The sequence below is a fragment of the Puma concolor genome, chromosome B1, assembly GCF_028749965.1.
Source record: "Puma concolor isolate L17-30 chromosome B1, mPumCon1.1.hap2, whole genome shotgun sequence".
NCBI lineage: Eukaryota > Metazoa > Chordata > Mammalia > Carnivora > Felidae > Puma > Puma concolor.
The window spans coordinates 21,653,651-21,679,050 of record NC_141670.1 but is presented as its reverse complement, the minus strand read 5'-3'; the positions used below and the strand labels follow the sequence as shown (position 1 = coordinate 21,679,050).

The following is a 25,400-nucleotide window of genomic DNA, read 5'->3' as shown; positions in this document are numbered from 1 at the left end:
GTATGGTAATGTTTAAAAAACAACAACACCACCTATTAACCCTAACTAAAAATCGTTAGCATTCCCCCCATTAAAAGTCCAGAATCTGTCATCGTGTAGTCAAAACAGCCTTTGACTTAATCTGCCATCTTGACGACTTGAGCCACGCTTCTTTTTTATTTTACACCTGAAGGTGCAACTGCAAATTCTTCATGAACTGTCAAGGGCCTTGACTTTCTCCGAGGGGTGCTACCGACGATCCAAGACCCACCCCGGCGTGCCAAGGCAAAGGGCCAAGGTAGCGGAAGGACGCCTGGACACCCTCGCCCACGAGGGCTCTTTTAAGTTCTGCTGACTTGGCCGTAGCCTGCGGTGTTGGGTTCTCGCGCAGTCAGGTGCTGCCGGGGGGCAGGCGCAGTTATTTGTGACTGCGGGGTGGAGACCGGCGTGCCGGGCGGAGGAGTAGGCGGGATCCGCCCCCTTCGCCGGCATCTCGCGGCCGGAGACCCCCGGTCGCCCCAGCTGAAGGCCCCCTACGGGGTACCCCAGGCCGCACGTTTGCAGGGGTCGCTCTCGGGCAGCATCGAGCCTCCGCACACCGACTTCTCGCGAGGTTTCGGCCCCCCCCCTTCTCTCCCGCCCGCTCCTAGTTCTGGTGCGGGCAGCTCCCGCAATGGCTGCACTGCGGAGGCTCCTGTGGCCGCCGCCTCGGCTCCCGCCTCCGCCCTCCCCTCACCATCCCTTCCCAGGGGCGTGGGGGCGGCCGGCGGGGATAGCCCCGGGCCCGCCTGGCCGGCCCTTCTCCTGCCGGGAGGAGGAAGAGGGGGCTGTGGCGGAGGCGGCTTGGAGGCGGCGGAGGCGCTGGGGGGAGCTGAGCATCGCGGCGGCAGCCGGCGGGGGTCTGGTCGGCCTCGTGTGCTACCAGCTGTACGGGGACCCTAGGGCCGACTCCGCCTGGACACCCGCCCTCGAGCGCCCCTCGGAGAGCTCGGCCTCAGAGCCGGAGGACCCGCCCCGCGGCCGGGGGCTGATTCCCATCCCCGTGGCGGCTGCCAAGGAAACGGTAGGTGCGTGAGCGCGTGCGCGCTCTGGGGCTGCCCCGAAGGTGACGCTGGAGGGTAGGGCCCCCAGGTGTTCCACCTGAGCTCGGGGAGGGGAAGTGTGACAGTCATGCTCGGTGCGCTGGGGACTCTGGGCCCCTGTGACACCGGACATCGGAGGTTGTGGCAGCGTGAGCTCTGCGGCCGCAGACGGGGACCTCCTGTGAGTGAGACTGAGACCTAGGCCAGGCGGGCAGCCCAGGGGTTGGTCACCCAGGTGTTGGGAAGATACAGATGATGCTGCCATTGAGGCCAGGACCTTAAAGGTGGCTGCAGGTACCACCTGCCAACCAAAACCTCAAACCAAGACAAAATAAAACGAGAAAACGGCCGCCAAGAAGTCAACAGGCAGAAAGTGGGGAGCTGGGTATTTAAGAGATAGGAACTGTCAGGCTGGGCCGGACAACAGCAAATGATCCAGGAGGTCCAGTGCCGTAGGAGGAGCTTTGAAGCAGTGGTCTGAGGTCTTAGGAGCGGCTACATTATTGTATAGCAGTTTAGTAGTCCCAAGGGTATTCTACTTCCGGCCCCCCAATTCGGTCCTCAAGACAAATTCTTTTAAGTATAGGACAGCACAAATAGGAAACTGAATGAAGGTAACTCCTACAGAAGATCTTCAAATGGAAATGTTCAAGTACCATTATGTCATTAATAATATAAGGTAAAGATGAGAGTAAGACAAGTTAGTAAAGGGGTACGATGTGGTTTTTTTTGTCCTATCAGTATGTTTAATAGTCATGTAAATGACTAGGAGTTATCTAGGAAAATTTCCTTTTTAAGACTTGAGAGTGTGAAGGGCTTAGATGACAGTAATTTAGAAAAGAGACAGCTATTCTGTTTTTAACTTTAATGAAAGGTATAGATGCTTTATTCTTTGCCCAAATATATGTTGGTTATATGATGTAAGTGCATTAGTTCTTTTGGTGGAAGTTGTTAATGCATTTAAACCCAGGAATCTACTGTATGGACCTTCTAATTGCAAATCACAAAAACATAGCATAAAGTACTTTTATACGATGAATATTTAAAATACTAGCAGCAGATACCCTCAACTGTCATCTCCAGCTTTTCTTTTCCCTTCCTCCTGATTGACCAAGACAGAATTTTTAATCAACCATGGTTGATCTGGGAACAGATTGGGCAGGTAGGGAGCATTACAACAGTATTTTCTTCTTTTTAAAAATTAATATTCCTTTTAAAGTTAAGAGACAGTATCATGTAGTTTTTAAAAGACCATGCTTAATGGTGTCTTTCTCATAGAATTAGGGGAGTTAAATGAGTTAATACATTTTAAATAGTTAAAATTGTAGTGAGCATTACACTAGCATATAGTGAGGGTTCAGTAAATTTGTTTTTGTAATTTTATTCATGTATTTACTTATGTATATTTATTATGACATAATTAGTGTTTGTAAAAATTCCTGTAGGGGCGCCTGGGTGGCGCAGTCGGTTAAGCGTCCGACTTCAGCCAGGTCACGATCTCGCGGTCCGTGAGTTCGAGCCCCGCGTCAGGCTCTGGGCTGATGGCTTTTTCCCCGCTCTGGAAACTTTTATAATTTCTTTTTACCCCTGGTATTTGAAGCTTTCACAATAATGAGCTTTGTGTGGGCATTTTTTTTCCATTTATTGTATTGGAACTTGAGGAATAGAATATGGAAATTCATGTTAAAAGTTCTGTATACTTTTCTTGTATTATTTCTTTGACAATTTCGCCTTATCCATTTTCTCTGTTTTCTTTTTCTGGAACCTCTGTTAGCTTGAAGTTATACCTCCCAACAGATCCTAATCTAATTTTCTATTCTGACTTTTTAATCTTTTTGTTTGCTTGCTTGTTTGTATGGGAAATATCTTTGACTTTATCTCCCATCTGTCCTGTTGAGAGTTTTATTTCAGCTAGGCTGGTTTTAAATTCAAAACTATTTGTTGTTCTCTAATGTTCTTGTGGTATAGCATTTTGTTTTATTTTTTGGCTGCTAAATTTATGGCTGCTAATAATCTATATTAAGGATATTAATTATAGTTTTGTTTTTAAATTCTGTTACCCTTTATGCATTGTATTGTTTCTTCTAGGTTTGATTTTATTCTTGTTTGATTTTATAAGCCCTCACTTTCAATTTGGAGGTTTTCCTCACATATCTGGGGTTGTTGCCTATCTATATATGAGAGCTACTCAGAACTATTTGTTTTGTGTGTGTGTGTGTGTGTGTGTGTGTGTGTGTGTGTGTGTGTATTAAAATGTTTATGCTGTCAACCTGTGGTCTAAAGCAAAATTGGGGTAATCATAGAAATTATTGAATATAAAACTTAATATGCTTGTCTATAAGGCTGTTTTACGATGTCTATTTGCTGATATATATACTTACAATTTACCTTCCTTTCTGTCAGTATATTTTCTTCTCTGAACTATTCAGAATGGATTCAGCAGCATTGGCTGATCATTTCAAGAGAGTTTGGGTAGGAATAGAGTATGCAGCAAGCACAATTAACATGCATTTACATGCAAAACTAAGTAATGTGCAGAATTTAAATTTTGCCTTATCCTGCAGATAGTTGTTTTTTTTTTTTAACGTTTATTTTTGAGACAGAGAGAGACAGAGCATGAACGGGAGAGGGTCAGAGAGAGAGGGAGACACAGAATCTGAAACAGGCTCCGGGTTCTGAGCTGTCAGCACAGAGCCCCACGCGGGGCTTGAACCCACGGACCGCGAGATCATGACCTGAGCCAAAGTCGGCCGCTTAACCGACTGAGCCACCCAGGCGCCCCTGCAGATAGTTTTTAATACTTGTATGTTCTTCATACAGAAGAAAGTGTTCCTTGCTTCACAAGGTCATGAAATTCTCCTGGGGCCCAAAAATGCTGAGGCTGGACTTCTAGGCCTGATGCCTTTATATTGAACAAAATCAATCTTCCAAACCCCACTTCTGTTTGAACTCCACACTGTTGATTTTTCTCTTGGAATGGCAAAAAAGGACAACTTCTTCTAGAAAAAGACATATACTCACAAGATAAATTTGTATAGCATCAACTGCAGCCATCTTTACCACATTTGGACTGTAGATGTTCAATTAATTGGTCCACTTAAAATTTTGGTGAAAGCAGGGAGCTATGAAATAGTACATATATAATATAGACTTTATTTTATCAATTTAAAACATTTAAGTGTAAATGCCTCTGTTAATTTGGATGTGAAATCAGGTTATTTTCTTTGAGGAGGAGTCAAATGATTGGTGTTCTCCTTATCTTTGCATAAGTTGCTTCTATAATTTATCACCTGTAATTTCCAGATTCATTTATACAGAGTACATTTGTAAACTAATGTAATCTCAGAACCCTTCTAGATCGTTATGATTTGTTTTTAAAGCCAGGTATATTGAGTTATGTTTTTTGGGTGTATGTGTGTATGTAATCACCATCTGTCACCATACATTATTACAATCTTACTGACTGTAGTCCCTATGCTGTACTTTATATCTCCATGACTTATTTATTTTATAACTAGAAGTTTATACCTCTTAATCCTCTTAACTGTTTTGCTTATCCTCCCACCCACCTCCCTTCTGGAAGCCACCAGTTTTTTCTTTGTATTTAAAGTCTGTTTATTCATTTGTTTGTTTTGTTTTTTAGATCCCACATAATCATGAAATCATATCAATTTGTCTTTCACTGTTGGACTTATTTCACTTAGCATAATACCATCTAGGTCCAACCATGTTGTCACAAATGGTAAGGATCTCGTTCCTTTTTATGACTGAATAATATTCCATTATGTATATGTGCATGCCCCATCTTCTTTATGTATTTATTTATTAGTAGACACTAGGTTGTTTCCATATCTTGGCTATTGTAAATAACACTGTGATAAACATACGAGTCATGTATCTTTTTGAGTTAGCATATACCTTTAGTCTTATACCTTTTTTCTTTGGGTAAATGCCTAGTAGTGGAGTTACTGGTACTCAGAAGCTATTGTACTTGAGGATGGCTTTTAATTTGGTGACCTAGACTTTTTAATAGAGTGGTATCCAAATGTCAGTGTTTTGTAAGTCCTTTTCTCTGGTGTCATTGAGTTACTCCAAAGAATAGGAAAGGTTGGAGGAGCTGTAGTCTAGATGCAGGTGCACGCGCACCTGTATGTGAGAGCCCGTGTGTTGGAGAAGTCTCCAATGATGTTCTTACCTATCGTTATCTAATGCTCTGTTTGCAGCCCCATCACTTCCTCTACTTTCACAGTTCCTTGGATTCCCAAGACCTTCCCCTTCTGGGGTCTGTAACTCGAATCAGCTTACTTCCATTTGGTCTCTTCCTCCACGATACTCCTGTATTGCCTTTGTTCCTCTAACTCACTTATCGCTGCTGCATCTCCTCCATTTTATAAAACTTTCATAAATTCTCTTAATCGTTTTGGTCTCCTCTCCTTTTCCCTGGCTTAGTTCATGTATGCTTCTACCTTTATTTTTTTAAATTTTTTTAATGTTTATTTATTTTCGAGAGAGACAGTGGGGGAGGGACGGAGAGAGAGGGGGACAGAGGATCCAAAGCGAGCTCCATCCTGACAGCAGAGAGCCTGACATGGGGCTTGAACTCACGAATCACGAGATGATGACTTGAGCTGAAGTTGGACGCTTCACCGAATGAGCCACCCGAGCGCCCCTGCTTCTACCTTAAAAAAAAAAAATTCCGGGGCGCCTGGGTGGCTCAGTCGGTTAAGCGTCCGACTTTGGCTCAGGTCATGATCTCACGGTCCGTGAGTTCGAGCCCCGCGTCGGGCTCTGTGCTGACCGCTCAGAGCCTGGAGCCTGTTTCGGATTCTGTGTCTCCCTCTCTCTCTGACCCTCCCCATTCATGCTCTGTCTCTCTCTGTCTCAAAAATAAATAAACGTTAAAAAAAATTAAAAAAAAAATTCCTTTACTGTGATATTAATGTGTTTAAGAGAGGAAGGGGTTGAAAGAAACTCATGAGGTCTGTCTGCCATTTTGTCAGAAATATTTTAAACCTGTGTTGCCAGTTCATTTATTATGCTTTTCTCCCCCCCTTTTTTTTATTATGCTTTTATTACGAATTTCTTGAGGTAGTAGAAATGATTCCTTTTGAGGTTTGAAACTGTACTAAGAAAGTTGATGCTTAAAGCCTCTTTTACTCATCATGTTACACTAAATATAAGCCTAGCAATAAATTAACCTGTACATGTGATGAGAGTGTATAATTTAACTGATAGGCATGAACAGCAGTAACTTACAGATCCACAGTTCTATTACTGTAACCTTGAAGATTTTTGTTTTTAAAACATTGCCTCTCAACTTCCTGCAGAAGGCTTTCCCTGACTCTATTAAAATACCCTGGCTTATCCTATACCCGCAGATGATGACTTTTGCAATTCTATGTTAATTGTCTTCTCTGCTTTTTTTAGCCCTTTAAGAGGCATTGTGTTGGTCTTGGTTACCTTTATATCTTCATTGCTTGGTACGGGGCCTAACCCTGGTAGACACACAATAAATATTTGTCAAGTGAATAAGCCCATGCTAAACATTTACATGGGACATACACACTGAAAAGCACAACCACATTCTGTGAGAACTAATAGTTTTAGTATTTTGTCCCACTAAATGCTGGTTATTTATAGCATTAGAATTGGGAAGACTTTAGTCAAGGTCAAAATTCCAGGCTTTGGGAGACCAATCATGTGACACTATTTATTTTAATTGTGCAAGTTTGGCTTGCCAAAATTTCTCAGTAGACATGGCCTTTATAAATATTATAAAAAGATGTTGACAAGATTCTGCTTAGAACCTTACAAAAGCTTTATTTTTATTAGGGGAAAAAATTTTGTTCTAGAACTGCCTTTTTGTTTAAGGTCCAGAGTAAAATAATTTAGATTGCTTAATACACTTTCATCCATATTTTACTTATTGTACAGAACACATCTATTTTTGACTTGCATCTCTTAAAAAGTTTTAAGCAACTTAATTTAGTTTTACTCTCAAATGCAGAAGACAACAATATTTGTATCTCTTTGGTAGAGTTCTATAATAATTGCCAATAATCATGCATTTTTAATTTCTTTCACTGTATATCTTTCCCAACTTCTTTTTAAGGTAGCACATTTTGAGACATGAGGTTATGCTTATTCTTTCCCAGAATATTGAAGAATTTGCTAGATGTATAAATGTAGAAGATTCCCAACTTTTTATAGACTGAGAGAAGCCACAAAGATGTAAAACTGAAGATAGGCTAATTCTGTGTAGAAGAACATTGTTGTAGAGAAGGCTAAATTAAGTGCCTGATCCCCTCTTTGGTCACTCTGTGACAAATCCACCAAATTCTACCCTCTTTCCTTCTAGTGGCCTGTGTTACAGATTCACATGCTATGATTTAGGTGTATGTATATGTCTTTTTTCTAAGTAAATCACAGAATAAAATTTGGATGAATTTGAAAAAAAATATATCCTCTTTCTGGTTACATCAAACTAAGAGTTATAAAACCATGTGCCTCTTTTGTCTGGGTTGCAATGAAAGATAGTTACAACATTTTATAGGTATCTTTTTATTCAGATTCACGCTGGGAATTAGGAATTGAAACTGTCATGACTTTCCACTTAAATTAAAAAAAAAAAATCTCATCTCTAATTCTCTTCTAAGACTTGGAAATTGTCAAATAATACACAGCGGTCAGTTTGAATGAAGGTGTATACAGGTATTTTCCTTTGATCTATATAATCTCCCTTAAAAAAAAAGAAAAACATTTAATTCTATTTTGAATTGGAATTCAGGTAAATAGTATTTGGGCTTAATGTGACTTCCTAATTGATTCTAACATTCTCACATGTAATTCTGTTTATGTAATTTGAGGCTGGACTGTTTATGAGTACTAAGTAAAATGTAGCTTCCCTCTCATTGATTGAATAAATAATTTATCTTTAATAATTTTTGAAAAATGGATGCCATTTTCTACCTAATTATTAAAGACACTTGAGATTATTAAAACAATTATATTAGTCCTAAATTTTTGAAGTGCCATTGAGGGAGGTTTCGTTCATTCTCCATACAGGACATAAGCTTTGTAGGTCATAAGGTTTTAATAAATTCTTATTTAATAACTGAATGACTGAATTCTAAATCCCAAAATAAGTTATAATATCTTATAATTACAGTTCTTTAGAAAGCTTGCTTTTATAAAATCATCTCATCCATGCAAATTTGCATTTGACTTTAGAGATTAGAAAATTAGTGCAAGATAAAATAATGGATGTATTACCTCATTGTGTTATCTGTGAGGATTAATGATTGGACACGGAGTCATAGCATTTGTAGTAGATGTGAATTAATAACTAATTTCAGTTTCATGAAGTAGTAAATGCAGAGTACATACATTTTTGTTTCCTTCTCTCGCTCTAAGCATATGAAAAGCCAGAAGATTTATTCTCTATCGAGTCCTTAGTCTTTCAGTATTAAATGCTTTGTTTATCTTATTTTGAGATGTTTGCTTATACTCTTGATTTTGGCTCAGGTCATGATCTCCAAGGTCGTGAGTTTGAGCCCCACATGGGGCTCTGTGCTGGCCAGCACGGAGCCTTCTTGGGATTCTGTTTCCCTCTCTCTCTGCCTATCCCTTGCGCTCACCCTCTCTCAAAAATAAATAAATAAACATTAAAAAAGAAAGAGTCATAAGGATACCCTGATGGATTTTTAGCATGAGGCATGAGGATGATATAATCAAATTTGCTTTTTTGGACTATTACTTGACTGGATGGGGAATTAGAGGGAGGGATGGAATGCTAAAAAGGAGGAGGCCAGGTAAGATGCTGTTGCTTCTCTGATGAGAACGTCAGAGGGTATGATTCTCTATATTCTTTAATTAAAAAAAATACGTGTTGGACAGTTTTTATCCATAATATTTCTTTAGACAATAAATGGTTATGACTTTACTAGAAGAATAGCAATGAAGCGATGAGAATTTGCCGCATTGGAGAGAGATTAAGGAGGTAGGATCAACAGGATTGGATTTTAGGGATGAGAGAGTTGGAAGAGTCTGGGGTGATCCTCACGTGTTTGTCTTGGGCTCTAGGTGGACTGTGCAGCAAGTTCACAGAGACCGGGTCCTCAGGAGGAAAAAGTCGGGGGGAGTGTGCAAGGATTATGTTTTTAATTTGTACAGTGGATCAAAGTGTCTTTTGGACAGCGGAAGAGAAATCTCCAGTTGGATACACATAGGTCAGAAGCTCAGGAGAGAAATCTGTACTATAGCAATAGATTTGGAAATCATCAAGTGCTGAAAGTCCTAAGAATGGATGACATTGTTCAGAATATGTAGAACATGAAGAGAAAAGCACGTAAGGAAAGAGTCCTGGTGAGCATCAGTGATTTAAAAGACTGTCAGAAAATAGAACTATGCAAAAAGCTGAGAAGTAAGGTCTAGACAGGTAAAACCAGGAGAGTCGTGGAAGCCAACAAAAGATAGTACTTCAGATAAGTGCTCCAGTCAGTTTCAGTGAGCTCAGCCAGAGGAGGTCGTCTTAGATGAGAAAGTGAAAGTGTTCACTGGATTCAGCAATGCGGTCATGGGTGATCTTGGTGAGGTCTTAGAGGTGAAAATCAGATGATAGTTGGAGAAGTTGAGATAAAGTTAAAGAAAAGAGGATGTGGGCAAGATAAGGTATGTGTTGGCAATCCTTTTATAAATTTGGCCTTGAAGGGGAGGAAGGAGAGACAGTAGATTAAGAAACGTGGAATTGATTTTTTTGCTTTTGGATGAAAGATCCTTAAATATGTTTAAAAGCTGAAGGAAAGAAGAGGAACACTAAACCCCAAGGAAGAAGAGGGGATAATTGATTTGCCAGGGACCAAGGTTCAGATGAGAAATGAAAGTTAAAGCCCCAAAGAAAAAATGTAATCTTAGATAATAGGAACAATGCCATTTCCAGTGTGTAGGAGGAAGGGATGGAAAGACACAGAGATTATACATGTTCACTGGCAACTACCTGAAGGAGTTCTTGCCTGATGTCTTCTGTTTGCTCTGAAATAGAAGATGATGTCATCTTCTGAGAGCAAGATAATAGAAATTTGTAGAGAAACCATGATAGAGATTTGGGGGAGAGTGGCATATTGAAATGGCCATTAAAAAAACAAACCAACAAACAAGAAACCAACTAGAAAGCCATGAAATCTTTTAGTTTCCTCATGTTTTCTATTTGCAAGGTTAAATACGAGTTTTTAAATGACAAAATGAGTTTTTAACTTGCTCATGAAATGTAGTTTTTCAATGAATGTTTTTACATGATCACAGCTTTTGCTGTTTTAATCTTTCTTTATGTTATTCCACTTTTTAAGATATATAAACCTTAGTAGTATGATCTAATTAGTACTTTTTTTACCCATGATGTAATATTTAACTCACATAGGAAATGCAGCAAATTTATAATACAGTAGAGATTTTATTCTTCTGTTTAAACTTGATGGGCAAGTTTAAACCGGAGATTATTAGTTCTCACTGATCTCCTGTAATTGTTGTAGCAAACACTGAGAATTTGAGTAACTGCTTTGTTTGGTGTAAACACTCTTGTGTTGAAGAAAAATGTGTTTAAAAAAATCAAACAAGTTTTATTTGTGATATTACCTAGCGTTAAAAAAAACACTTAGTCATTTGTGTACTAAACAGGATTTTCTAGATATGCTTTTTATCTTCCTCTTTGAGTAACCCTTTACCTCTTTATTCTCTGACGTATTGATAGATTATGTAAGCTAAGTAAAATGTGGAAATTCAGTGCTGTATCATTACTTGATTATCATAGTAAGTGTTCATTGAAGAATTATTTTTCCAAATTGGGAAAAGTAGAATTCATGTTTTCTGCTTTATTCCCCATTCACTAAATTACATTTTACTCATTTTAATACTCACCTCCATCTCCAGAATTTAGAATATAGCAAGTGTGTATAAAAGAATTTCAAATAATTCCATTTTTTCTGCTCTTTAATAAGGATGATATCTATCAAATTGATAATATAAATATTCCGTAGTTGAGATATTTAGATTATCCCTTTCTCTGGAAGGGATATAAGGGATTATTCAAACGGCTTGGAACAATTCAAAATGAATTTTCCTAACCAGCTTCACATCAGGTCAGAAAGGTTCCCATGGGTTTAAGGTCCAGTTTAAGCTAGCTCCAGCCTGTTAAAATGAGTTATATTCAAATAGGATCATCTAAACTTCTTCCAACTACAGCTGACCCTTGAACAACAGGGGTTTGTATTGTGCAGGTCCACTTATATGCAGGTTTTTAACTCCGTAAATACGGTACCATAAATGTATTTTCCTTATGATTTTCTTAAAACATTATCTTTTCTCTAGCTTACTTTATTTTATCATAAGAATACAGCATATAATATAACACAAAATATATGTTAGTCGACTTTTCATGTTATAGGTAGGGCTTCCTGTTAACAGGAGGCTATTGGTAGTTAAGTTTGGGGGGAATCAAAGGTTATACATGGGTTTTCAACTGCACAGGGTTTGGCGCCCCTAAGTCCTGCATTGTTCAAGGGTCAACTGTAATTTTATTCTAAAACTTTACTACTCTAAAGATGGGATGAGACTTATGATTCTCTCTCTATATACAAACAACATTCATTTTTCGTCCCCAAGAGATTAAGAAAGGTTTTGAAGCTATTACTATGTCAACCTTAATGATGGAGCCCTAAGGGCAGTGGTAGGCGGCTTTTGGACCAGGGTTTGTGGTGAAAGGAGATCAGTGTGACTCAAACTTTCTTTGTCACATGGCTTTCTCCATACTGATTCCTATCCAAATATCCAAATAAATGGGTCACATTAGGATTTTATGTCCTCCTCGTAAAGAATACAGTCCTAGTGACTGTACCGGTTCAGTGCTGTGCACATGTACTGTCACATATGTTCTCCTCTGATGTGCCAGCCCTGGTGATTACTTGATCCTCACGAAAGCCAGATAAGAGTTTTGATTCAAGTATTTTATAACACAGACTTAATCAAAGTGAATACATCCTATTTGGGGAGTAAGATTAAAATCTCTAATTCGTACTTTGATCTGATATTCTAAGTTTTATTAGAAATACAAATACTGGATGTTATTATGAACTAAATATTTAATTATCAAAAAAATAATACATATATATCACCAAATATTTAAAACATAGAATTTATCCTGAATTATTATAGTAGTTATTGTCAAATTTTTATAAAACTGCAGGCAAGCGGGCAAACTTATCAAGGTTCCTGCCATTTGCTGGCAAATTCTAGGAGAGTAGCACTTTGTGTCTTTGGTGTTTTACCCGCATCACTCGCACAGCAGAATTCAGAACATGGCTTAAGCCAGAGATTGGGTTGCACACTGATCTTAAGTAGCATGGTGAAAATTGAAAATTGGAAGGTTATGAAGAAGTGAACCAGAGAGGGATTATCTGAATGTCAGATAAATAAGAGCAGAAGTTACTCAGGTACCCAGGAGTGTATTATTTAATTTTAGGCTGATAGAGAAGTTCTCAAAATGTGTCTCTTTCGTATTTTTGGTGGTGTGTTTTATTAAGGAAGTTCTCTTAGAATCTACAAAGATAGTGGCTTTTTTTTTTTTTTTTAGAAAGCGGCATTCTTAAATGTACTGTAAAATTCAAGTATCTGCAGCTGTGCCTTCTTAATTATAGGAGCGCAGAGTGGCTCCCTAGGGAGTTAGTGTAATTCCTGTGGTACTAGTACTAGGACTCAAGGTATGGTGAGACAGAGGGGTCAGAGGTACCTAACCTAGAAAAATTGGTGAAGGAGGGCACTGTGGTATCCTGCTGATTCACTCATAGCACCACATCCTAATCCAAAAGCGATTGTGATCCTCATGTAATTGTCTAGCTTGGGACGATATAGAGCTTCCTCCCTTTCTTTTCTCTCACTTCCTCCCTCCACAATGATCTGCTTACTCATTTCTACTTCCGAGTGCCCTTTCCAACAGCTTTAAACTCAGGGATTAAAGAGATATGGAAATAACATAGGCTGAAATAAGAGAAAACAAGGTACAGTAAAGAGCAGATGGCTTGGGATCAAGAGAAATGAGTCAAGATAATGACTTTGCCTTTACTTACCTTGACCCCCTGTATAGCAGGGTCAGCACCTTTTAATTGCCTTTCACAAGTCTCAGAAAAGCACTTTTATTTACATTTTATTGGCCAAAATATAGTCAAAATAGTCATTTTTTCTAGCTTATGTAACTGCAACAAAGCCTGATGGATGTTACCTTTATTTTATGTGCTGTTGTGCCTAGCTAAAAATCAGAGTTCTCTTCGTAGGGAAAAAAGAGAATGAGTAATAGGTATCTATCAGTCTTTCTTAGGTGTGAAGTATATTGTATTAGGAAAATGACTTTTTTTTTGAAACTGACTTCTAAATGAAATGAAAATGCTCATAAATAATGAAATGCCCATTTAATAAAATAAACGGTTTAGACTTCTGGTTCTTGTAATACAGCATACTATAAATCTGTCATAAAAATATTTCAGGCATTCTTTTAAATACCTTACTGTACTCAGGAAATTAAGGGAAATTGCCAGGGGCAGAAATAAGGAGGAAACTAACTAGAACAGCATGAGCTGTGGCTTACATGGGCGAGCGATGGGTTATTATTCATAGAATTATAGGGACTTGGATTTTAATGCCGACTTAAGGACAGAAACAAGACCTTGAAAAGTTGAAGCTGAGACACCTAGAGCCCTCATCAGAAGAATGGACTAGAAAAATATCATTCCTCTCATTTTGATGACAAGGAGACCTGTAGATGTCTACCTGAACTCCACATGGAAAAAAAAAAAATCTGAGAATGTATAAACATGGTCCCTTACTACCTCATATGGGTTCAGAGTTAGAACTTATGTTACCCAAACAGAAAAAAAGCTGATGTCGCTGACAGAAAGAAATACAAAACTTTTTTGAAGGGAAATACTTTGAACATTAACTATATATAATTCCTACAGAGAAGGTCTGGAAGAGGATAAACTCATAATCCAAAGGTACAAAATATATGAAGTTTTATTAAAAAAAAAAAAGTAAAACTGAATGGATTCCTAACAAAGAATAGGATAATTTGGTTGAATCTGTAATTTAAGTATTTGAGAATGATTAAAGATAGTGAAAACTCAGTATGAAAAAGAATAGGTAGATTACAATAAAGAATCAAATAGAATTTCTAGAAATGTGAAATATAGACATTGAAGGTTAGGTAGGTAAAGCAGCATATAGGACATAATTGAAGAGGCAATTAGTAATCTGGAAGATAATTTTGAAGAAACTACACAGAAGGTAACACTTTTAAAGAATTGGTAAATAGTAAGGAAAATTTGAGAGACATGAAAAATAAACTGGGTCTAAAATTTGTCTCTTAAGGGGTTACAGACTGAGAGAGAGAAGTAATATCCTAAGAGAAATAAACAGTTCTCAGAAAAGAACAAAGATGTTAATTCCCAGATTTAGAAAGCATAAACAAAAATACATCTGTATTTAGTCAGAATGTAGGAAAACTGTAAAATCAAAGATAAAGAGAAGCAGGACAGGTTTATACTAGGGATAGTAGTTGGCCTGATTGAAGGAAGGCTAATTTGTGGCAGTGGATAGAAGCCCGAAGACAGTATAATATGTCTTCAAAATGCTGAGAGAAAGTAACTGCCATCTTAGGTTTCTATACCTAACTAAATTGTCATTTAGGAATGAGTATAAAATAAATTAATTTTTAAGGATTGAAACAGTTTACCAGTTTCAGATCATCTTTGAAAGACCTATTAAAGAGTGGATATGAGGAAGAAATTAACATAAAATAAAGGGTGAAATTCAAGAAGGAATAGTGAATAAATAAATAAATAGAACTACTCTATAATCCAGCAATTGCATTATTAGGTATGTACCCAAAGGATAAAAAATACAGATTCGAAGGGATACACACACCCTGGTGTTTGTAGCAGCATTATCAACAATACCCAGACTATGGAGAGACCCAAATACCAAATGTCCGTCGACTAATGATGAATGGATAAACGAGATGTGGTGTATATATGCAATGAATATTATTCAGCCATTAAAAAGAATGAAATCCTGGGTTGCCTGGGTGGCTCAGTCAGCTAAGTGCCCAACTTCAGGGTCAGATCACGATCTTGGACTTAGCACAGAGCCCAATGTGCAGCTCGAACTCACAGCTTGGAGCCTGGAGCCTACTTTGGTTTCTGTGTCTCCCTCTCTCTCTGCCATTCCCCCACTTGCTCTCTCTCTCTATCTCTCTCTCTCTCTCTCTCTCTCTCAAAAATAAACATTAAAGGGGTGCCTGGGTGGCTCAGTCGATTAAGCGTCTGACTTCAGCTCAGGTCATGATCTCACAGTCTGTGAATTTGAGGCCAGTGTCAGGCCCTTTGCTGACAGCTTGGAGCCTGGAGCCTGCTTCGGATTCTGTTACCTCTGTCTCTGTCCCACCCCTACCTATACCATATCTCTCTGTCTCAAAAATAAATAAACATTAAAAAAATTTTTAAAAAGAATGAAATCTTGAGTTTTGCCATGACATGGATGGAACTAGAGTGTATTATGCTAAGCAAAATAAGTCACAGAAAGACAAATACCATATGATTTCACTCATGTGGAATTTAAGAAACAAAACAGAGCATATGAGAAGGGGGGCAGAGAGAAGAGAGGGAAACCACAAGAGACTCTTAATGGTAGAGAACAAACTGAGGGTTGATGGAGGGAGGTGGGTGGGGAGATGGGCTAGATGGGTGATGGGTACTGAAGAGGACACTTGTTTTGATGAGCAATGGGTGTTGTATGTAGGTCATGAATCACTGAATTCTGAAACCAATATTGCACTGTATGTTAACTAGAATTTAAGTAAAGATTTGACCAAAAAAAAATTGGTAAAAAAATGAGGTAATTCTTAAACATTGCATACTACATCAAAAATAATAATATTATATTGAAAGTAGTTAAAACAAGGTAGCTCTCAAATATTGAACAGTGAAGATAAGACTTGATTAAAGGTAAAGTGTTCTATGTGGGAAACAAAAATAAACTTAGATGTCTACTTCATGTCATAATAATCCAGGTGTCCTAAATGTGATTTAAATCCAGAGTCCTAAATGTGATTTAAAAAAAAAAAAAAAAAAACTTCCAAGATACTGAGAGGAATATATATGAAGATAAAATTTTGACCCTAGGTGGGGGAGGATTTTCAAAACAAGACAAACAGCACAATCTAGAATGGAAAATACTGCTACATTTCACTTCATTAAAACAAAAATACCTAATAAAATAGAAGGAAGTCTTGGAATGGCAGAAGATATTTATAATACATAGGACTTTCAAAGAATAAGTATCCAGAATAAATAGCAATGATCTGCAAAGCAAATTTGAAAAAAAGACAACACAATAGAAAATTGAACAGGGAGTCTGAACAGGCCATTCAAGAGAAAAATACTCAGAAGACCAAACACATGAGAAAATGTTCAACATCACTAATAATAGGGAAATACAATTATAACCATTATGAAGTATTTAAAGTTTTTTCAAATGTATTTATTCTTGAGAGAGAAAGCGAGCACGTGAGCAGGGGAGAGGCAGAGAGAGAGGGAGAGAGCAAATCCCAAGCAGGCTCCATACTGTTAGTACAGAGCCCAAAGAAGGGCTCGAATTCATGAACTGTGAGATCATGACCTGAGCCGAAATCAAAAGTTGGATGCTTAACCGACTGAGCCACCCAGGTGCCCCTGAAGTACCATTTCTTATTAATTAGACTGATAAAATTAAAAACACTGACAATAACTTTTGGCAACAAAAATTCTCATACTCTTGGTAGGAATACAAATCTTTGGAAAATAGGTTAACATTATATAGTAAATTGGAGATTCACATGTCTAATAACTCAGAAATTCTATTTAGGTATAAACTCTTGAGAAATGGAAACCTGTGCACAAGGAGACATGTTTAACAGTTTTTCACATGTCCCCAACACCTCAGTTTTTAATGCCACAACAGCTACTTGAAAATGTGTTTCTCTCTACCGGCAGCACACCTCACTTTGCCCTGTCTCAAGTGAATGACCTCCATTTTTCACAGAGGAAATGATCTATCAGAAGTAAATTTGCTCATTTATCACTTCTTCACAACTAAATATGCCTTTATCTGTCCCTCACTTCTAGTTCAACAGGAATGAAGGAAACTTCCTGCAAAACTAAAGAAAGGAGTTTACAGTCCATGATTTTTCTCCAGCCGTACCCAGTAGCCCAAGAGGTGGAATGATAATGTATAATTCTGTCCTTGAGTTTTGAAGTTGGGAGTCAGACAGCTTTGAGGCTAAGTTATTAGAGGGGGCCATCTCCTTGAATGTTGAAGTTCTCTCTGACATGATTTGGAGCGATGGGGAAAATCATGAGTTAGGTTTTAGAGTCCTCTTTAATAAGTGAGTAGGAATGCCTACAGGCTGCCGTTGACAAGGTGGTAAATGACAGAACCAGGGCATATCTGCCTCCATCAGTATTAGTGACTCAGAACTTATTTGCCAGATATTAGTGCCTAAGTGAAGTTGGTGGCAGAGAAGAGCAGAGGGCCTTTGTCCTCTCAATGACAAAATACATGAACAAACAAACAAAAAAACAAAATTGATAGAAGACAGGCAACCAGATTCATTTAGTTCCATAAGAATGTTAAACTCCTGGGAGTATGTTTAAGGCAAAGTTTTACTGATTAAGGAAGATTCTTGAAAATGAAAATATTCCACCCTTGGCCACATAAAATCCTTGGATAGCTTCTCCTTAATTTGTAGAATATATCACATTTGTAATGTACCCTTCTCCAAAAAGAAATACTAGAATATCTAATTATAAACTTTCATTTTCTGTTTCTTGTCAAGACATTCACATCGTCTCCAAGATTTAGGATCAATTTAATATACAGAATTGTATTCAAATATGATCTTATTAGGGTAAGCTAGTTTATACTAACAAGTAGACTTTCAGGTTTCAGTGGATTAACCCAAATAAAAGCTTATTTATTGTTTATGTAATATTTCTAGGGTTGTGTGTAGGTTGATAGAAGTCTCCTGTATGTGGCTTACCTTCACGCAGTCATTCCGAGATGTAGATTGATAGTGACTCTACCATCTTCAACAAGTGGCTGCTAAGGTTCCCCAGAGTGTCAACAAACGAGTTAACCAAAAAGGTGGTGGTAGTGGTTGTTGGTGGTGGTGGTGGAGCATAGAGGAATACGCAGGGACAGTTTCACGGGCCAGGCCTGGAAGTGGCACGTGTCACTTCTAAACTGAGTCAGATGGGTCATATCTAAGTGCCAGAGATCCTGGGAAATGTACTCTAGCTGTATGCCTAGGAAGAAGGATTAATGACTTCATTAATATAATTAATATATATTTGTACCACCAATTACTTCAAACTTTTTAATTCTCATTATAGGAACTGATAGCTCCTCAAGTTTAAATGGAATTTTAATTGAAAGTATGTATATTAAATATCACAATGTTAGGTGTAGATTTTATGTTGTCCTCAGGTAATCTGAGTAAATTGCAGTCTGCAAAAATAAATGTCACTGCATTGATGAAACCTAAAGAGTAAAGGAGAATCTGCCTCCCTACCTCAAGCCTTACAAGTTTCCTTGTGGTAGGAGAAATTAGTTGGCTTAATATCTACAACCACCACCTCTTTGAACCTGATCTGGAGCCACTTTCCAGGTGTATACTTCATAATGTGCTAGAAATTTATGAGCCTGCTATGGTTCCTGCAAAGAAACACTGCATAGTTCTGAATTTGGGGATAGCGAAGAACTTACTCTGTTTCCTTGAGCATCAGCCTTTTACTCTTTCTTCATAGGCAACTTTCTAGATGGGAATATTTAAACTTTCTCCTAGATTATGAAACTGAATCGCATATAATACTCTCTAAGTATAAGACCTTGAGAATGAAGTTAGAAACTATGTATTCATTATGCCTTTAAAAATGTTTATAGGGGCGCCTGGGTGGCACAGTCGGTTAAGCATCCAACTTCAGCCAGGTCACGATCTCGCGGTCCGTGGGTTCGAGCCCCACGTCAGGCTCTGGGCTGATGGCTCAGAGCCTGGAGCCTGTTTCCGATTCTGTGTCTCCCTCTCTCTCTGCCCCTCCCCCGTTCATGCTCTGTCTCTCTGTCCCAAAAATAAATAAAAAACGTTGAAAAAAAATTTTTTTAAATAAATAAATAAATAAATAAATAAATAAATAAATAAATAAATAAAAATGTTTATATCTCCAGGCACCTGGGTTGCTGTTGGTTAAGCATCCGACTTCAGCTCAGGTCATGATCTCATGGTTTGTGAGTTCAAGCCCCATATCAGGCTCTGTGCTGACAGCTCAGAGCCTGGAGCATGCTTCAGATTCTTTGTCTCCCCTGTCTCTGCCTCTCTACTGCTCACACTCGAAAATAAATAAACATTTTTAAAAATTGGGTTCAGTTTTAATGTTCTGCCACAGTCTGTCTTTGTAACAGTAACTGAGTCATTTAACCTTTCAGGGTTATCACTCTTCTTGAATGTCATAGGAATCTATGACTTCTATGAAATGTCATAGATAGCATGATTGATTTGAATTTGTAAGGCCCATTTGAGCTATATAGTTCTTTAATCTTAACATCACTCTATTCTTCTTAATATTTTGATTATTACTAGTAGTTGCTTTAATCTTGTTCCCATCTTTTAATCCTCTCTAAACTTCATTTTTTGAAGTTTTTATTTTTATTCCGTTAATTAACATGCGATATTAATGTTTCAGGTGTACATAGCAATTCAACATTCCATACATTACCTGGTGCTCATCACAGCAAATGCACTCCTTAATCCCTATCACCAATTTCACCCACACCCCTGCCTACCTCCCCTCTGGGAACCAGCAGTTTGTTCTCCAAAATTAAGAGTCTGTTTCTTGATTTATCTCTCTCTTTCTATTTTTTCCCTTTGCTTGTTTGTTTTGTTTATTAAATAACACATATAAGTGAAATCATGTGGTATTTGTCTTTCTCTGACTTACTTCGCTTAGCATTATACCCTCTAGCTCTTTCCATATCATTGCAAATGGCAAGATTTCATTTGGCTGAACAATATTCCATTGTATATATGTTTTAAATCCGTTTTATAAATTAAAACATTAGTTTATAAACTTTGTCCCAGATAATGCTTTTTAAGCTTTTATTCTTATTTATTCAAGGGACATTTAAGTTCTCTCAGAAAATAAAATGCCAGTGTGTTGGGAATAAATTGCCAAAACTAAGTAATATTATACAAACTTGTTAATCCTTTTCAATAATAATTTCTACAGTTGAAAAATTGAATTGTTTTTAAGATTTTATACATTTAGTGCTTTTTTCTTATTCTCTTTTTGAAGTTGCTTTTGCTAAATTTAAAAGGTATGTAAATATTGTACAGTTGACCCCTGAACAATTCAGGGGTATGGGTACCAACCTCCTGTGCAGTCAAAATTCTACATATAACTTTTGACTCCTTCCAAACTTAATACCCTACTGTTTACCAGAAGCCTTACTGATAATATAAATAGTTGATTAACACATATTTTGTATGTGATATGTATTATGTGCAAATATTATAATATGCATACACTTTATTCTGACAACAAGGTAAGCTAGAGAAAAAATGTTACTAACAAGATCATAAGGACCTGGGGAAGATGGTGGCATAGGAGGACACTGGGCTCTCTGTGTCCTGCTGATCTCTTAGATTCCACCCACATCAGCCTAAATAACCCAGAAAACTACCAGAAGACTAGCAGAATGGACTCACTGGAGAAAGCGTAGACAAGAGGCCCATGGAAGACGGTAGGAAGGGCAGAGAGATAGTGCATGCTACAAGGACTGGCAGGAGGGAGCCGGGGCGGTGGAGGGGCAGCCTACCCGGCAAGACAGACCCCCGAAGTCTGGCTTGCAAAAACAGAGGGGCTGGACTCCATGAGTTCTGACAGCCTGCGGGACTTAACATCTGGAATGTTAAAAGTCAACAGCTCTGCTCTCAGATAGCGGGGAGGGCGAGAGGACACCGGGAGGGAGAGTTGTTGAGCCCTGGAAGACAGAGCTCAGCTCGGCAGGGAATAAAGGGGCTGGTAAGCACCATTTCCCTCTCCCATACCCCAGCCGAAATCCCAAAGGGAACCAGTTCCCATCACCAAACTTGCTTGCACCGTGCAAACGCCCAGTGCTGTGCTTCTGTGGATCCATCCCTCCGATGAGCCTACCTCTTTCCAGGTGCTGCAGGGCCCCTCCCACAGGGGACCACCAGGGGCAAAGCGAGCTAAGCCTGCCCCTCCCGCCCCTGTGCACCTTGCGAATCTACCCTGGCTAATATGCCAAATCCCATCGAAGCAACACCACAAGTCTGGCAGTGTACAAGTAGCCCAGGCATGGGCCACACCACTCCACAGTGAGTCCTGCCCCTGGGAAAAGGGAAGATAAGGTACTCACCAGTCTGACTGTGGCCCAGCAGTGGGCTGGGGGCAGACATCCAGTCTGACTGCAGCCCTGCCCACCGACACAAGTTACTCCAGACAGCACAGGGGAAATGCCCTGCACTTTGGAGCCACCCCAGGGACTACCCAAAATGAGGAAACAGAAGAACTCTCCTCAAAAGAAACTCCAGGAAGTAGCAACAACTAATGAATTGATCAAAAACTATTTAAGCAATATAATGGAACAAGAATTTAGAATAATAGTCATAAAGTTAATCGCTGGGCTTGAAAAAAGCATAGAGGACAGCAGAGAATCTATTGCTACAGAGATCAAGGGACTAAGAAATAGTCATGAGGAGCTAAAAAATGCTATAAATAAGGTGCAAAATAAAATGGAGGCGGCCATAGCACAGGTTGAAGAAACAGAGGAGAGAATAGGTGAATTAGAAGATAAAATTATGGAAAAAGAGGAAGGTGACAAAAAGATAAAAAAAATCCAGGAGTATTAGAGGAGAATTAGAGAACTAAGTGATGCAATCAAATGGAACAATATCCGTATCATAGGAATTACAGAGGAAGAAGAAGTGAGAGAAAGGGGCTGAAGGTGTACTTGAACAAATCATAGCTGAGAAGTTCCCTGATCTGCAGAAGGAAACAGGCATTGAAATCCAGGAGGCACACAGAACTTCCTTCAGAGGTAACTTGAATCGATCTTCTGCACGACATATCATACTGAAACTGGCAAAATACAAGGATAAAGAGAGAATTCTGAAAGTAGCTAGGGATAAACAGGCTCTGACTTACAAAGGGAGACACATAAGAGTAGTGGCAGACCTATCTACTGAAACTTGGCAAGCCAGAAAGGAACTGCAGGAAATCTTCAATGTGATGAACAGAAAAAAATATACAGCTGAGAATCCTTTATCCAGCAAGTCTGTCATTCAGAATAGGAGAGATAAAGGTTTTCCCAGACAAAACCTGAAGGAATTCATCACCACTAAACCAACTCTACAAGAGATCCTAAGGGGGATTCTGTGAGTGAAATGTTGCAAGGACCACAAAGTACCAGAGACATCACTGCAAGCATGAAACCTACAGACATCACAATGACTCTAAACCCTTATCTTCCAATAATAGCAATGAATGTAAATGGACTAAATGTTCCAACCAAAAGACATATGTGATCAGAATGGATAAAAAAACAAGACCCATCTATTTGCTGTCTACAAGAGACTCATTTTAGACCTGAGGACACCTTCAGATTGAAAGTGAGGGGATGGAGAACTATCTATCATGCTACTGGAAGTCAAAAGAAAGCTGGAGTAGCATACTTGTATCAGACAACTAGACTTTACATTAAAGGTTGTAATGAGATGAAGAAGGGGCATTATATAATAATTAAGGGTCTATCCATCTGGAAGAGCTAACAATTATAAATGTCTATGCACCAAATACAGGAGTCCCCAAATATATAAAACAATCACAAACGTAGGCAACCTTATTGATAAGAATCTGGTAATTGCAGGGGACTTTAATACCCCTCTTACAACAATGGGTAGATCATCTAGACACAGAATCAATAAAGAAACAAGGGCCCTGAATGATAACATTGGATCAGATGGATTTGACATATATATATAGAACTCTGCATCCCATAGCAACAGAATATACTTTCTTCTCGAGTGCACGTTCAGTATTCTCCAAGATAGATCACATACTGGGTCACACAACAGCCCTTAATAAGTATAAAAGAGATCATACCATGCACGCTTTCAGACCACAATGCTATGAAACTTGAAATCAACCTCAGGAAAAAGTCTGGAAAACCTCCAAAAGCATGGAGATTAAAGAACACCCTATTAAAGAATTAATGGGTCAACCAGGCAATTAGAGAAGAAATGTAAAAATATATGAAAACAAATGAAAATGTAAATCCAACAATCCAAACGCTTTGGGATGCAGCAAAGGCAGACCTGAGAGGAAAATACATTGCAATCCAGGCCTATCTCAAGAAAGAAGAAAAATCCCAAATCAAAAATCTAACACCTAAAGGAAATAGAAGGAGAACAGCAGATACCCCAAACCCAGCAGAAGAAAAGAAATAATAAATATCAGAGCAGAAATAAACAATATAGAATCTAAAAAAAACTGTAGAGCAGATCAGTGAAACCAAGAGTTGGTTTTTTGAAAAAATGAACATAATTGATAAACCTCTAGCCAGGCTTTTCAAAAAGAAAAGGGAGATGACCCAAATAGATAAAATCATGAATGAAAATGGAATTATTACAACCAATCCCTCAGAAATACAAGCAGTAATCAGGGAATACTATGAAAAACTATATGCCAACAAACTGAACAACCTGGAAGAAACGGACAAATTCCAAGCACCCACACACTTCCAAAACTCAAACAGGAAGAAATAGAAAACTTGAACAGACCCATAACCGGCAAGGAAATTGAATAAGTTATCAAAAATCTCCCAACAAATAAGAGTCCAGGACCAGATGGCTTCCCAGGTGAATTCTACAAGCTATTCCTTCTCAAGCTATTCCAAAAGACAGAAAGGGAAGGAAAACTTCCAGACTCATTCTGTGAAGCCAGCATTACTTTGATTCCCAAACCAGACAGAGACCCAGCAAAAAAAAAGAGAACTACAGGCCAATATTCCTGATGAATATGGATGCAAAAATTCTCAGTAAGATACTAGCAAATCGAATTCAACAGCATATAAAATGAATTATTCACCATGATGAAGTGGAATTCATTCCTGGGACGCAGGGCTGGTTCAACATTTGCAAATCAATCAATGTGATACATCACATTAATAAAAGAAAAGAACCATATGATCCTGTCAATCGATGCAGAAAAGGCATTTGACAAAATTCAGCATCCTTTCTTAATAAAAACCCTCGATAAAGTCGGGATAGAAGGAACACACTTAAAGATCATAAAAGCTATTTATGAAAAGCCCACAGCTAACATCATCCTCAATGGGGAAAAACTGAGAGCTTTCCCCCTGAGATCAGGGAGATGACAGGGATGTCCACTCTCACCGCTGTGATTTAACATAGTGTTGGAAGTTCTAGCATCAGCAATCACACAACAAAAGGAAATCAAAAGCATCCAAATTGGCAAAGATGAAGTCAAGCTTTCACTTTTTGCAGATGACATGATATTATACATGGAAAATCCAATAGACTCCACCAAAAGTCTGCTAGAACTGATACATGAATTCAGCAAAGTTGCAGGATAGAAAATCAATGTACAGAAATCAGTTGCATTCTTATACACTAACAATGAAGCAACAGAAAGACAAAGAAACTGATCCCATTCACAATTGCACCAAGGAGCATAAAATACCTAGGAATAAATCTAACCAAAGACGTAAAAGATCTGTATGCTGAAAACTATAGAAAGCTTATGAAGGAAATTGAAGAAGATATAAAGAAATGGAAAGACATTCCCTGCTTATGGATTGGAAGAATAAATATTGTCAAAATGTCAATACTACCCAAAGCAATCTACACATTCAATGCAATCCCAATCAAAATTGCACCAGCATTGTTCTTGAAGCTAGAGCAAGTAATCCTAAAATTTGTATGGAACCACAAAAGACCCCGAATAGCCAAAGTAATTTTGAAGAAGAAGACCAAAGCAGGAGGCATCACAATCCCAGACTTTAGCCTCTACTACAAAGCTGTAATCATCAAGACAGCATGGTATTGGCACAAAAACAGACACATAGACCAATGGAATAGAATAGAGACTCCAGAATTGGACCCACAAAAGTATGGCCAACTAATCTTTGACAAAGCAGGAAAGAATATCCAATGGAAAAAAGTCT

General features: G+C 38.5%; 1 protein-coding gene across 5 annotated transcripts in view; it reads left to right on the top strand.

The window, feature by feature from the left end:
- Positions 1–431: 431 nt before the first annotated feature.
- The window catches only part of MICU3 (mitochondrial calcium uptake 3), a 112,846-nt gene continuing 87,877 nt past the window's right edge, over positions 432–25,400 (top strand). For 2 of the 5 annotated variants that reach the window (XM_086702862.1, XM_025932959.2), the window contains exon 1: positions 441–1,042. In XM_086702862.1, the coding sequence (XP_086558988.1) occupies positions 653–1,042 (390 nt within the window). In that variant the 5' untranslated portion in view covers positions 441–652. Of the gene's footprint in view, positions 1,043–25,400 lie in introns of all 5 variants that reach the window. The other 3 variants (XM_086702864.1, XR_015249648.1, XM_086702863.1) reach the window with 3 other exon arrangements.